The sequence below is a fragment of the Choloepus didactylus genome (assembly GCF_015220235.1).
Source record: "Choloepus didactylus isolate mChoDid1 chromosome 25 unlocalized genomic scaffold, mChoDid1.pri SUPER_25_unloc2, whole genome shotgun sequence".
Lineage (NCBI taxonomy): Eukaryota > Metazoa > Chordata > Mammalia > Pilosa > Megalonychidae > Choloepus > Choloepus didactylus.
Genome location: NW_023637607.1, coordinates 971,575 through 987,588, shown reverse-complemented (window position 1 = coordinate 987,588; position 16,014 = coordinate 971,575). Strand labels below are relative to the sequence as shown.

Below are 16,014 nucleotides of genomic sequence, written 5' to 3'. Positions count from 1 at the left end.
TTTCAGCACCCAGAACAAAAACTCCTACATAGTAAGCCATAACTCACCATTATCCATCTTGTCAGCCCCTGTAATGTAAACTACTTTGTGTTTCAAAGAATGTGCTTAAATCCAGAGGTGGAAACAACTCAGGGGTCCAACCACAGGCAGTGGACTAATGAAATGTGCTGTGTCCATACCATGGAATAGTACAAAGATATTAAAAGGAAAAATGTCTGGTATGTGGTAAGAGGTGGATCAATCTTGGATATGGGTCCTTAATTCCATGTTGCTTCTGTCTTTCTTGGAAGACACTTCATTTATAAGGAATCAAGAAATCAAATGCATTTCCAGTAATTTTCCTCCTGGGATTTTTAAGAAGCCAGAGGGGAAGTCCCTTCTCCTTGGGCTGGTCATGTCCATGTATCTGGTCACTTTCCCTGGCAACCAGCTCATCATCCTAGCCAACATCTCAGACTCCCATCTCCACAGTCCCATATACTTCTTTTCCAACCTCTGCTTAAGTTATATCTGTTTCATTTTGACTACTGACCCTAAGTTGTTGTGGGATATCCAGCATTATCTATGATAGCCGTGTAACCCAGATGTATTTTTCACCATTTTTCCACTCTTCAACAAATTGCCACTCACTGTGATGCCTTATGAACATTTGTGACTTTCTGTCACCACCTGCATTGCATGGTCACCTGTGACCACTGGATGTGTGCCAAGTTACTTCTCACAATGTTCTTGGCAATATTACTAAACATTTTTTATGTCTTTCCTTCCTCTCTGTGCAGTAATTGAAACCCTTCACTATTTCTGAACTCCCTGAAGTTATCTAGCTCAACTGCTCCATGTCTTCCAAATTTAGTCAAATAAATGTAAGCCAAGGTCATGTGGAGCTTCAAAGAAAATATGTATATCCTGAACTTAAGAAGACAGCCTCACAATACTATGTTCAGCAAAAGAAATGAGATATAAGAGAATATAGATTTATGGTGGCATTTATCCAAACTCAAATTTTAAATATAATAACAGTGAAGTATAGGTGCTAAAATGGTTAAAATAGGAAATTTTGGGACAGACAGAGTCACAATAAAATAAAAAAATACAAAGAAGAACCTGTTCCATTAGAATTGTGGTTACTGATGATGTTGGTGAAGGGGCATGTGCTTATATTTAGACACAAGGGGAGCTCCTGGGATCAGGTCACATTCTATATCTTGAACTGATTTCTGGTTACATGAAGTATATTCATTTTGTGAGAATTCATTGAACCTATAATGTCACTTTTTCCATTTTCAATAAAGGATCTTTCACAGAGAGCTGTCTTGCAAAACATTTGTAATAGGCCCTTAACATCGAGTATTCCTGAGTGGGATATTGATTCAGTGCCTAGAGCTGTGGCATGTATTCTGTAATCATGAGAATTAAAACCACACAACGATAAAAGGTAATGAGTACAGAGTCCCTAGCAATTTCATTAAGCTGTTGTATTTTTCAGAGAGACCTTAGCCTACACTGGTTGATAGGCAGATTAATAAAGCTTTAATTTTGAAAGCCTCTGTTTTGTCTGGGCCTTCTGTTATCTGCAGCTGAAAGTGTTCCCTAAGTTCACACATCATGGTATGTTTTAGGAGCTTTTATCTTGTACCACATTTAAAAAAGCTGCATGGAAATCAGAAATTATTATATATCATTCATACTTTTAGATAATTCTACAATTTAGTGTATTTAATGCCTTTGGCGACTATACAGAAGAGCTATTAAAATAGGAGAAAATAGAAAAAAAAAACATGTAACAGGGAAACCTGAAGAAGAAAAAGAAGTATATTTTCTGTGTAAGTGAGTAATTATTGGCCATGGGAACTTTGTTCAAATGAAAGAACAGCTGGCAGGTTTAAGGCAAGATCACTTCAGGCCATCTCTGCTGTATCTCTTTGTATTGTGCAGAAACCCCCATCTCTGCTTAGTCTTCACATTTAGGAAACATAAAACTTGCCAAAAGATTGCAAAGATATTTGACCTAAAAACTCAAATCCAGATTCTTTTTTCCAGTGTTAATTCCAATTGTCCATTTACATTAAAAAATCACAAACTCCGTAGAAGAATGCAACACACATAGCTGCTAGTATTAGAATCAAAAATTAATGAATATATTAAAGAGCAGGTCAACCAAAGAAAGGCAATATAGACAAGAGGATATCAAGAAGGCACCAGTGAAGTAAGAAGTCTCTAGTTCTGGTCATCAATGAGCCAAACATGAGACACCTGGACTCAGTGTGGTATCTAGAAAGAAAAAAGATATTTATTTTATGTAGGAATGGTAAGCTGGAGGTGAGGGGTAGGTAGGAGATATTTACATCTGGGAGAGCTCTGATATTCTACAGTAACGTTTCTGTAGCTTCTGATCGAACTTATAATCTCTCTCTCACTCTCTTAAACAAGAAATTTAGTCAATTGCTGTGGGCAGAGTTGGGAAACAGTCACCATTAGAGGCTTAAAAATATATATCAGAATTAATAATTATGGTAGACAGTTTGCAGGGGTGGCAATATTCCTCCACCTTTGTACATATCCATGTATTTTCCAATATTACTATGAAGAGCTGGAGTCTCTCTCCACATTTGAATCTGGGTGGGAATTATATTTTATTTGACTTGGACAAAAGAGCATGTCAGAATTGGCTGTGGGCTTCAAGAGGACTTAGTGTGGTTCTGCTGTTCTTTCTGGCCACAGCCTTGTGACCATGTGCAAGTTGGTCTACTGGAAGATCAGAGGAGTTTCCCCAGTTCAGCTCACCATAGCACAGCCTACAGACAGGTCAAAATTTGTGAGAAAGCTTAACCAAGAAGATCAAAGTAGCCAAACTAACAATTCACAATCTCTCAAAACAGATTATAGACTCATCAGGAGTCAGCAGATGACAAAAGAACTCCCTACCATGTACTCCCATGAAAAAATTAAACCAGTAACTTAAGTCACATACTTTTGTCATGACTTGTTAGGCTAGGATGGCTAACTGACACAGATTAGCCAGATATGAGGGTATTCATATTACCTGCTTTTTTCTGATTGTTTGCATTCCTTCAGATATTTGAATACAGCACTGAAGATCACTGGTTATTAAAATTTATTTCAGATAACTGCACTTAAAAGTGACTACAAGAACTGTAATCCATAATATTCCTTGAAATTTGTTCTCTAACTACTTTTAACTCATACTTAGAAAGTTATCACTGTTTTGTATATATGTTAAAATTCACAGTAAAAATGCATTATAACAGTGACCACAAATAAGATTCACTTCCAGGTAACTTGAAGAGATTGCAAGGACATATACTTATGTGCAGGAAAAACTGGTGACCCTGAATCAGAACTCACAATTACCAGAGACATTTAGTGGGCAGGAATCCAAACTATTGTATCAGACCACCTTTGATCATAAGGATTATAGAAAATTTTGATGATAATTTAGATAAAGGGCTATCAAGCAAATACATAGCTTTTGCTTTCACCTGCCCTTTATATTTTCACAATATTTAGAAACATGGCAGATATTTTGTTTAGAGGAATAGAAGGAGCCACATTCTCTGGCACCATTGGAAGTCCTCAAGCAGAAACAAAATATAGCCCAACAAAATAACATAAAATACATGACATAATCCAGCACCACTTGCACACAACCATATATATCAGCACCAAGATTCTGTAACTCATGAGTACACCTATATCATCAAAAAGAAATCTCTCTACAGGAAAACAAGGGATGATTGAAATTTTTCCTCCTCCATATTTAAGATATCTATGATACTATGGTCATATCATATAAAATACACACCAATGTGTCTTCTAGCAGACTCCACTTCAAAGATGAGTTTTGGTAAACAATTTTAACTTTAGTATCCCATGCATGAGAATATCAATGATAAGCATGGGGAACAATGATGAGAATAAGAAAACATGTTCCTAATAAGGAGAATAAAACTACATGACCAAGTATAAGAAGCACAAATATGTGAAAGTCAGCTTTAGAAGAAAGATATCTTAAAATACAGGTATGGAGTGGGATGGCAGAAACAAAAGTGAAAAGCTACATGGACAAACTTTCATTTGCATTAAAATTTATAAATAACCTAGGTGATATGTGTACTTTCTTTTATAGGAACAAGACTTCTCACCACATCTATTAGTAAGAAAAGGGCAAAAATACTTCTATTAATAAGTAATAATTGAAGAAAAATTATTCCTAAAGAAACCCATGCTTGTGATATGTTGGAATTTCCAAACTGCTCCTTAGTGAAAGTTCAGAACAACATTGGGAAAGTGGGAAAGTGGGCAAAGGGAAAATATGTAGACTATGTAAGAGACAGAAAATGCTTAATAACATAAGTTGCATAAATGAAACACATTGAGGAAATGCTATGCAATAAATAGAGACACTTCCAACTTCCATGTTTTGATAAAAAGATCAGATTTCTGGATCTGTTTTTGAACCCTGAAATCACAGGCAATTCTTTAGTATCAGCTCTAATGATGCCTTTAAGACATCCTATCTAGGAAATTTTTCAGAGCCCCTTTTGTATCTTTATTTCTCAGACTACAGGTAAACAGGTTCAGCATAGGTGTGACCATGGCATATGACACAGAAGCCAATGCATTTGAATGTATATTCTGGATACCAGCAGAACTAATGTTCACCCCTAGTCATGAAAAATAAAGTAAGGAGACCACTGAGAGTTGAGACCCATGAGTGGAAAATGCTTTATAATTTCCCTTTGCCAGTGAGATTGCATAATTGGAGGAAACAATCTTAGAGCAAATGGAAAGGATCCCAGTGACAGGAGCCACTCCAAAGGGCCTAGCTGCAAAGTACATCACTAGATCATTGATGAAGGTGTCAGAACAGGTGAGATGGAGCGTCTCATAAAGTTCACAGAAAAAATGGGGAATTTTCAAGTGTGCACAAAATGACAGCTGTAACACCACTGAGCTTTGCAACAAGTAATTCAGTACACTTATGATCCAGAAACCCAGAACCAGCAGGACACAGAGCCAGAGGTTCATCATGACCATGTAGTGCAGGGGATGACAGATATCCATGAAGTGGTGATAGGCCATAATGAACAAGAGGAATTTCTCTGGTGCTGCAAAGGCCATGTAAAACAAAATTTGGGTGAGGGAAACTGCATAGGAGAGTTCTTCATTCTTTGTCTGAAGATTCACCAGCATCTCTGGAGTAGTGGGGGAAATAAAAAAAATGTCTGAAAGGACAGGTTGGAACAGAAGAAGTAAATGTGTGTGGAGGTGGGAGTCAGTGATCATGGCCAGGATGATGAGCAGGTTCCCAAAGACAGTGACCAGTTATGTGGACAGAAGCAGCCAAAAGAGGATGGGGTGCTTCTGAAAATCCTAGAAAAAATTCAGAAACTAGGTTTTTGTTTTCTGTTTCCCTGTGCCTGATGTAGCTACTATGAAAAAAATATATATGACTAATTATCACCAAAATTGGCATTGCTAGTCTAGTGGACTTGCTATGATTCCTATGTTTCATTCAGGAAATTAATTTCTATTTTTTTACAATCCAGTGGTGACACCAAGTCCTGGTTCTGTACCTTATAAATATGCAAAGGACTTCCAAGAAAATTCCCAGTAAAAATCTGCATATGCCATGACTATCTACTATTTTGAGGTATCTGTTCCTCTGATGTATCCTTGAGAACATTATGTCATGTGCACTTATTTCATTGTACTCTTACTTCTCCAGTATAATATAAAATTCAAGGGAGCAGATATTGTACTGGCTTTGTTCACTTGTGTGTTTTCACAGAGATTTCTGTATATCTGTGATTATATAGAAACAAATTGTACCCTTGGAAATGCATTCATTAATTTATGTACTCAAGAAGCAAACAAGTTGGGTGATCTCTGGGGTCTGGACTGTGCTGTATTGACCACAGATGATCTCAGATAAAAATTCTGGGCATCCATTCTTCCTGATAGTCTCCTGAAATTTCTATCTGGGTCTCCAATCATCTGGATGGTAACTCTGAGGAAGGTCTCCCTGTGAAAATCCAAATTCCTTCCTGGGTCATTGGTAATGGAGACTGAAGATTTCTCCCCAGACAAGATAGTAGGAAGGAGTCAAGTATCTGTCCCCAGCCAGATGTAGAACCACAAAGATAAAACAATGACCCATTGCACAGGAGCAGGTACAGTAACAAAGGGGTTATTTATAGCTTTCCTTTAGCTGCTTATTCCCACACTTCCCTGTCTCCATTGTTTGCACATTTTCTCATTCCTTTATCCCTTAGCCATCATTTTTCTTTACGATGCTGCTCAGGAGACAATAGAAATGGATCCTGCTCACTCTCTGTTACCAAGAAACCAAGTTGAACCAAGTGAATCCAGCTTTATTTCTCCCCCTCCTCATGGATTGTGCTGCCTTGCATATCTCTGACATTCTAGCACCTTTTCCATCCTTTGAATTAAATATTTCCCCATATCCATGATCATGAATCCATTCTCACTAATCCCTTGGATCTCTCTAAATATTGACATAGGGTGAGGATACAGAACCTGTTGCTCTCTCTCTAGAGCATTGATTTCCTCCTTTTCAACAAAGTGGAGAACTGGACTCCTTGGATATGAAGCCAGAAGCAGTGCACCCCTTGGCCAAATTACCTTTTTTTTTTCCTATCAATTAAAAATACCCTGCCTGAAATGCAAGTTAGGGGGTAATAGTGATGCTTTATTTAACAAATTATGAAATATATATTGATCCCTTTTTGCAATATTGTCTGAGCCTAGCACATTTAGAGGGATTTACTTATTGAATTCTCTGAAAAACTCATTCTATAAGAGCAGTACTCTTATGGGTCCAACTGTACATTTGCAGAAATGGCTGGGGTTCAGAGATTAATTATCCAACTAAACTTTTAATTGAAGTAAGGGTTGAAACATTATTGGGAACTCTAAATATGTTTCCTGTTCTCAATCTCTCAACCAGTGACTCTTAACGAGTGTTGATTCTGCCCTCTGTTGATACATAGAGATGCCTGGGGATTGATTCTTGGGAAGTGCTATCTTCAATATGCTATGTTTCAAAATGCAAAACATTTGTTAACTGATATTTGTTGTTTTGGTATTATAAAATACTAAAAAACTTCCAGCATAGTGAGCTAGATGAGTTTTTGCAACATGGTATAATACAATGAATTTCCTAATCTACACATTTTCTAATTTTTAAATTAACAAACTGTAAATGCTCTTTTAAAATTCATTAAAACTCCTAATTTCTATTAATTCTTTTCTTCTTTTATTAATTTATTCTTTTTTATTCACTAGAGAACTTATAGAACAATCATCCCTAAAAGATGTGATTTCCATATACCATCCTATTATTAACCCTTGTCATTGGTGTAGTACATTTTTTACGACTAATTAAAGCAAGTTTCATAATTGTACTATTAACTATAGTTTGTGATTCACCTTTGGGTGTACTGTTTGTGTTGTACAGTTCTGTGAAAGTTTTAAAGTAATATTATTTTACTATGCATACAACCTAACATTCTTAATTTTAAGCACATTCAGGTATACCTTTCAGTTCTGTCAATTGCATTCGCATTTTTGGGCTATCATCACCATTATCCAGTATCAAAATGTCCATTTACCCCAAAGGAGTTCTGTGCGTTATACTTGTAACTCCCTGTTCCCTAGTCCCAACCCAATAACTGGAAAACTATGTATCAGATTCTGATTTTATGATTTTGCTTAGTCTAATAATCTCATATCAGTAAGTTCACACAATATTTATCCTTTTATTTCTGGTGTATTTTCCTCAACATGATGTCTGTGAGGTTTATCCAAGTTGTTACCCATTTTCAGAACTTCCATACTTTATATGCCTGAATAGTATTCCATTGTATCTATATACCTTAGTTTCTTTGTTTACTCATTGTTTGTTGGTCACTTAAGTGTCATCCACCTTTTGTAAGTAGTGAGTAATTCTGCTATGAACATTGGTGTCCAAATATCTCCTTGAGTCTGTGTTTTCAATTCTTTTGGTACATACTTAGAAGTGGGATTTCCAATTCATATAGTTACCTTATACTTAATTTTCTGAGGAAATAGCATATTAGTCCAATTTTTCCCCCAAGCTAAAAGTCATCTGATTAAGAAAATTAATGTTATTGCTTAGTTCCTCATTTTCATGATAAAATATTTTATGACCCAGGGATCAGTACATAGATATAGTTGGAAGGAAACAATTCTAACAGACCATGTACAACAGATTAGTCAAAGAAATGTAATCTGAAGTTGATTATGTAAGTTATTAGAAAACCATGTATGTTCATAATTTCAATAAAAATTGAAAAGTTGAGACTCACAGACAGATAATAGAAAAAAAAAGATACATAAGGGTATGCATTTTAGGAGTGTACCCCTGTAAAGTTCAAAGAGGGCAGAAATAACCTCTGCTGTTTCAAGTCTTCGAAGTGGTTACCCTGTGGCTTGGACAGACACTGTGCAAAGAGAATCCTCTTGGAACCTGGCCTTGATCTCTTTTTCTTCTGGATTCTTGTTACAGGGATTATTTCATTTTAAAAACTTCGTTGAGACTATAATAAGACACTTTCTCATATCCATCTTAAAGTTCATTGAAGTGAATTTTTTTAGTCTACCTGGAACTGGTTAGGTTTGCCAGTTACTATGACAAATAGCCATGCAATGGGTTGGATTAAAAATAAAAATTTTATGGTTCTCAGTTTTGAATCTAGGAGAAGTACAAAATCACGGCATCAGCAAGGCAATACTGTTTACCCAAAGACTGTAATAATTTAGTCCTGGCTACCAGTGACCTTGGGGTTCCTTGGCTTGTACATTTGCTTCACATAACATGGTGGTATCTTCCACTTTCTATTCTGGGTTCCATTGACTTCTGGCTTTGTGCTTTGGGCTCATCCCTGCAGCTTTTTCTTACTCTGGGTTCCAGTGTCTTTATATGTCTGATGTTATTCTGATTATGCAGGAGTCCAGTACTCTAAATAAGGCACAACCTCATTCAGATGGATTGCACCTTTAAAATGATTTCCTCAATAGATCCTATTTACACTGGGTTCACACCTACTAGAAAGTGAATTAAGGGTAAGTACTTCTCTAAATTGGGGTCCATAATTAAATTGACCTCAGCCTACCATGCTATAAAAATACAGAAATTTTTCTTTGGGAGCCTTTACTATCACATGCCAATCTCTATATTCCTAGATTTACTGTAGGTAAACCCACACCTTTTCCCAGAGCAATTCTGTGGCCACTTGGATCATCAATACAGCATATGAGAAGCAAGAGTTTTCCTGTTTTGTTAATCAATGAACCAACTATGAAATGCCTGTACTCACTACATATCTGGGAAGGAAATGGTTATTTCTTCTTAGACAGGGAATGGTGAGCTGGAAGTGAGGGGGAAGGGATGTAATAGTTATATTTGAGGGAATAGTGGCATTCTGAAATAGAATTTCCATGGTTGCTTATTTTAAATATATAGTTTCTCTCACACCTTCTTCCCCAAGATTCATTCAGCTGCTGGGTCTGGAATTGGATGTGTTTGGTTTTGAAGCATTCCTATAAATTTACTGAATTGTAGTTTATACTTGTGGTAGACATTTTGCAGAGATGGCCCTAATTTCAACTTTTCTCTGAATCCATGTTTTGTTCAATTGGTCTCTGCAGGTCCTCCTATCTAGGGGTGGATATTTTAAACCACCTTTGATTCAGGGCTTGACTTCATGTCTCATTTATTTTAGCCAAGAGAATATGATGATAGTGAGTAGGTCTCCAGGATCCCTGAAGATTTTAGCCCATCTTTCATTATACCTTGAGCCTGCCATTTCAACAGCTCCAGTTAACCTGCTGGAAAAGGAGGGGATGACACACCAGAAAACAGTTTTCTCAGTAAATGCTACCCTCAACCAGCCTCTCTCCACAAAATACACAAATAGGTAAGAGGGTGCTGCTTGAAATAACAGAAACTTATCTGCTGACACACAGCAGAATACAGCTCCATGAGGCATTCTGAAGTGATCAGAACAAATCCAAACCATGCATGGTGGCATTAAGAAAAATATCACCTTAAAAAGTTTTGGGGAGATGGTGTTTTACACAGCCATAGGTAGTTGATACAATAACCCATGTGAACAGGGTTCAAGACAGCATAATCTGCTGCTAATTATTTTGGGGATTACTTCAGAAATTTAAACAGTGCATTCATTACCACCTACATTATATTTGTTTTCAGATAAGTGTAATAAAAATAGACAACTTTGATATTCCATTCTGTGTAAAGAGTAGATTTTAATAGACTTGCAGGATTGTTCAGGATTTACTTGTGTCCTGACTCAGAACACTCCATTCCCAGGAGAATGATAGGGAACTATTTCAAGTTCCTGTCTAATTAAACTTTTGTCATTGTGTTATATAGAATTTATAATTTAAAGTCTATAAATTTGCATGATAGTGCCAATACATAAACTGTGCACTAACAAAAGCTTCAACATTTATGATAAATTTAGAAAAGGGTAGATGTTTTGATTACAGGAAAGGAAAGAAACATACATTTTCCATTAATAATATGGAACACATAACCTAGTCTTGAATCCATATGCATACAACATCTTGCATAAGGAAACCAAGAATTCTTAATTAATTTGTAGCAATAAATCATTTAAAACAATTCTGTCATTACTAATATGTTGAATGATTTAAAGTTTTCCTTTCACATATTTAATATCATAATTGACTCTAAGATAGGCTCTGATCCCAGAAATTTCAAACATTCCTACTTTTTGTTTCTGAGGCTTTGAACCCTGAAATCAAAGGACTTTTTTGACCCCACAACTAATAATATTTTATGGCTTTCCAGTAAGGAATCTTTTCAGAGCCCTCTTTATGTCTTTATTCCTCAAACTGTAGATGAAAGGGTTCAACATGGGTATCAACACAGTATACATCACTGATGCTGGTGCACTTGCATGTGCATTATGTGTCACAAAGGATCTTATATACACAGTTAAAAGAGAACAGTAAAATAAGGAGACAACTGTGAGGTGAGACAAACAAGTGGAAAATGCTTTATATTTCCCCACAGCTGATGAAATTTCATGTATGGAGGAAACAATCTTAGAATATGAGAAAATGATGCCAATGAATGGCCCTCCACCCAGCAGCCCAGATAAAAGGTACATCACTATGTCATTGAGGAAAGTGTCAGAACAGGCAAGTTGGACAATCTGATTATATTCACAGAAAAAGTGGGGGATTTCCAAGGGTTGACAAAAGGAAAGCCGCAAAACAAGTGAGCTTTCTAAGACTGAATACAAGACACTTATAATCCAGGACCCCAAAATGAGCAAGACACAGAGCCAAGGGTTCATGGTGATCATGTAGTGCAGCGGGTAGCAGATGGCCACATAGCGGTCATAAGCCATCACGGTCAGGATGAGGTCCTCCAACCCTGCAAAGTGTAGGAAAAAGTACATCTGGGTGAGGCAGTCTACGTAGGAAATGACTTTCCTCTGTGTCTGGATATTCACCAACATCTTTGGGATGGTGGTTGTGGTAAAACAGATGTCTACAAAGGACAAATTAGAGAGGAAGAAGTACATGGGTGTGTGGAGGTTGGAGTCAGTGATGGTGGCCAGGATGATGAGCAGGTTCCCAGAGATGGTGACCAGGTACATGCACAGGAAGACACCAAATAGGAATGACTGCAATTCTGGTTTCTCTGATATTCCCAGAAGAAGAAATTCTAGAATTCGTGTTTCATTCCTTGTTTCCATGTAGTTGATGTGACTATTCAGAACTGGAGAAAGGACATGACTAGTTTTCAATTAGTCATTGCTAACCAATCAATAATTTACATTTTGCAGGCAAGATATTATTAATTCCTAGATTTTAATTATACACCTGGTTCCCTATCAGAAGATCCTTTGAGCAATCTCACAAAAAATTCCTGTCACACTTTCAGATAATTCTCCAAACTGTCATGCACTCTATTTTTTTTAAGGAAAAATTCCTTCATTCATTGGAGGAGTGTTTATTTAGTTCTTACTATGTGCCAGCCAATGTTTAGCAAAGGGTGTACCATGTGAAAATAAAATTGTCTACAATCTGCTTATGGAGTAGAATATAAGCAAATAAAAACATACTCTTGTAATTCCATATTAATACAAATGCTGCAAGGAGAAGAGAGTAAGTTAAAGTAAAGAGAGAGAGTGTGTGTGAAGATGCCAGGCTATTTACCCTACCATGTTCAGGCAAAACCCTAATACAAGTTGATATTTGAACAAAGGCCTCATATAAATGAAGGTTTGATCTCTTAGGATATCGTGAGAAGTGTGTACTTTTCAGAGGGAATGTCCAGGGCGAAGGCTCTAAGGAAAGGCAGTGTTTAGGATGTACAAGTTCAACAAGTACAAGTGTCACAGGGAGATGATAAGAGGGAGAGTGATATGAGATGATGTAAAGAAGGTTGAAAAGTGAGGAGGTCTCACTGATGCTGTAACTTAAAACACAGAGGGTTCCCTAACCATCTGTTGCACATCTTGCACTTTATTATTCAGTTACAAATATATCCCCTGAAATTAATTGAGTTACTCCTAATTCCTAACTGATATGTTTGCATTTGGACTCTGTTTTATATGATGCAAATAGTGGAATTTATGAGCTTTGATATCACTACTTTTTGGACTGTCACACCCCAAGAAACACACACACACACAAACACACATCCCATAGGCACAGGACTCCCCAGCCTCCAGAAGCCCTGTTAATACCATCTTCTTCTCATGCACATCCACAGTCATCAGACCTAGAGTAAATACAATGCAAGTTGATGACATCAAATTATCTATTCTGAAAGCACCTAGAAATTGAAACATGATATTGAATTTGGCAAAACCCCAGTGGGCATGTAAACCAGAAGTTTAATTTTGATAGTCATTTACTTCCCTGTGTTTAAAGAAACAAAAATCGGCTTAAAAAGCAGAGAGACAGGATGATGAAATGGAATCAAGGGAACATCTAAGATATATGTGCAGGTCTTCACTGAGACTGTTTTGAAAGAAACCTACCTGGGTTCTGGTGACATTCCAACCATGATGTATCCCCTTGATAACCAGAAAAAAATAATAAAAGAGCAAAAACAATTTACCCAAAGAAAAGTGATGAGATCTTTTCACAAAACCAAGACACTAAGCAGTTTGAACACCCCAAGAGTAAAATGAACATAGAAGAGAAAGGAATATTTCACAGAAGAAAATCTAATAAGTACAAAAAATGTTAGGAATTTTATGTGAAACAGTAGAAGACTTTTTAATGATATTAATACAAAACATTTGGAATCAGATAAACTTGCCTTTGAATCTTGAATGTACCAATTGTTTGCTGATAAACTTAGATACAAAGTGAAACATTCTAAATCTTAATACATTCACCAATACAGCATGGAATATAATATCCATCATCCTAAGAAGCTTGGCTGATGATCAATACTTGTGAAAATCTTCAAATAATTTCTTCCTACTAATCAATGGGTGGTTTTTACTGGTAATGAGATGATGCCAATTTTTTTTCTTTTCAAATGTCTTTCTTTCCACACCTTGGGTGCCCAATTCCACGGTTCTATTTCACTTCCTCATCCCCTCTCCTAGCAATCACAGAATGATCTGATATTCACAGAGAGGCAAACATCGTCTCTATTACATGATGGATCATCAAATTCCATAATATACAATTCCTAGAGACAATCTGTGCCCTTATTATGATTTATCTTCATTCATATGATGTTTCTCTAAGAACTTTATGACATATACATGTTTAGAATTCTTTAAATTCTCCAACAAAATGTGTGATCCAAGTTATCAGGGACTATAACTGCTTCATTTTCTTTTGTGTTTTAGGGAAGGCATGTGAAAAATTATGCATTTGTCAAACAAAAAATTTGAAGAATAGAAAATTTATGAAATGAGAAATTAGCAGTGGGATGAAACTTTTACATACACAGTTATTTCAATACAACTGTATTGTACAAAATTGAAATCTAATTCTACATTCTGAATGAAAAGATGAAAAATAAGAATAATTTAATAATGTCAAAGTGGATTAATGATTAAGTAGAAAAGGACCTGGAAAGAAACTAATATACAAATACAGTTTAAAAATGCATGGAGGAAAAAGTAACAAAAGTTATAATTTCATCCCACAAAAAGATATATGGAGTCAAACATGCTTGTGAATTCAATGAAGGTGACATTCAATTTGTAAAGAAGAATTCTTCCCAGTACTCTAGAGGGTGATGCAACTTTTAGAAATAAATCTAATCAAATTAAGAAAAGACAGCATAATGTTAATAGAAATGTGGAAACAAGTTCACATTACATATAGAAGTGATTTATTAACTCAAAAGAAACAGAACTTTCTTTGAAAAGCAATGAGAGAAGCACAACATAGAACACTGATAGATTGAGCCACATAAGGTTTATTACCTTTCAAACATTCCTCCTCAATTACATATATACAGACATAAAAGAACAAATTTGAGAAAAACAAAATTGGTGGAAAACATGTAGTTCTTGTTTTGAAAGAATATATTTAGTAAGCAAGAATAAAAATACTCAAACCCTAGTATTCAAAAACCAAAACCTGAACAATTTGCAACGGTGAAAGTGAATGGCTAATGAACCAACTTGAATGTATCCTCACCAATAAAGGAACAATTGTCCAGTAAATGTTTTAGTATGCACTTTTCCAAAATTAAAACATTATCATATTTCATGTGAAAATCCAATGAGATAAAGTATATCTCAGGTACTGATATTTCAACATGATATCTACCTGTGTTGAATTCAAACTTTCCCATCAAAACACAAGAATGTTCCAATGTATCCTAAATTTCTGAAAATAAAAAATAAATGTCTTCCCTTCACAGCACATGCCTCCACAGCTAATACCCCAATTTTCTCTGCTCATCCTAACTAAAAAGGTCCATGGACAGATCCTCTGGTTTTCTGATTCACTTTATCCATCACATTATTTATTCTAATTTGGTTTCCATTCTTATTATTTAATTGTTACTACTGACTCCCTGCATTGCTAATTCAATGGAATCATCCTTTTTAAAAACTGTAATAATTATAACATCCACCAATTAATTAAGCAAGCAGTAAAACAAGCAAAGAGCTCTCTCAATCTTGGGATAAACTCAACACTCAGAAGACCTCAGATAAAAGCTCTCAGTTTCCTTCCAATCTTTCCCTTTCTTCAGTATCTACCAGGCTCTCCAACTCACCATGATGGTTTCTCAGATAGGAAGGTCTCCAGATGGAAGTCTGAATTCCTCCCTGAGTATTTGGTGATGGAGACTGAAGCTTTATCCCCAAACAAGAAAGCAGGTAGGAGTCAGGCACCAATACCCCAGCCAGAGTTACAACCCAAAGGAAAAGCTATGTCGCATGTATCTTGAAGTTGCACAAGCTGAGGGACAGTCACGGAGAAGATACTTACAGCTTCCTTAGAGCTGATACTTAAGCATATTTGCTTCTTTGTACTCCAACTGCTGAACCACCACATCCCTTTGGGAAACTAGTCTAAGCAGAATTAAAGCGTTTCTTGCTGATTGTTCCCAAGAGACCAAGATATGAGATAGATGAATTTAGTATTCTTCTCTTCCTCCATGAATGCTTATTACTTCCATAGATCTAACCACCTAAAAGAGCATCCAATCCTGACAATATTACCAGTTATGCAATGTTTAATATAAATTTGAAAATATTTCTTCTTATTTTTCAAACTTTCAATTCAGTCTGTAAAAGATTTTTTCTCTTATATATAAATAAATGGTTAAGTTACCAAAAAAGTGGTTTACAAAAATGCTTTACTACTGCAGTCAGGTCTGGGCATGGAGATATTTTGAACCCTGCAATGCCAGTCACTGGAGTGCAGTCAGTTGGATGTCAGCTATGAAGCCTTTGCTGG

The 16,014-nt window shown here is 36.1% G+C and overlaps 1 protein-coding gene across 1 annotated transcript; it reads right to left on the bottom strand.

Moving 5' to 3' along the window:
- Positions 1–10,889: 10,889 nt before the first annotated feature.
- Positions 10,890–11,819, bottom strand: LOC119525647 (olfactory receptor 7A10-like). The gene has a single exon (XM_037824465.1). The coding sequence runs from the start codon at positions 11,817–11,819 to the stop codon at positions 10,890–10,892; it is 930 nt and encodes a 309-aa protein (XP_037680393.1).
- Between the last annotated feature and the right edge of the window lie 4,195 nt (positions 11,820–16,014).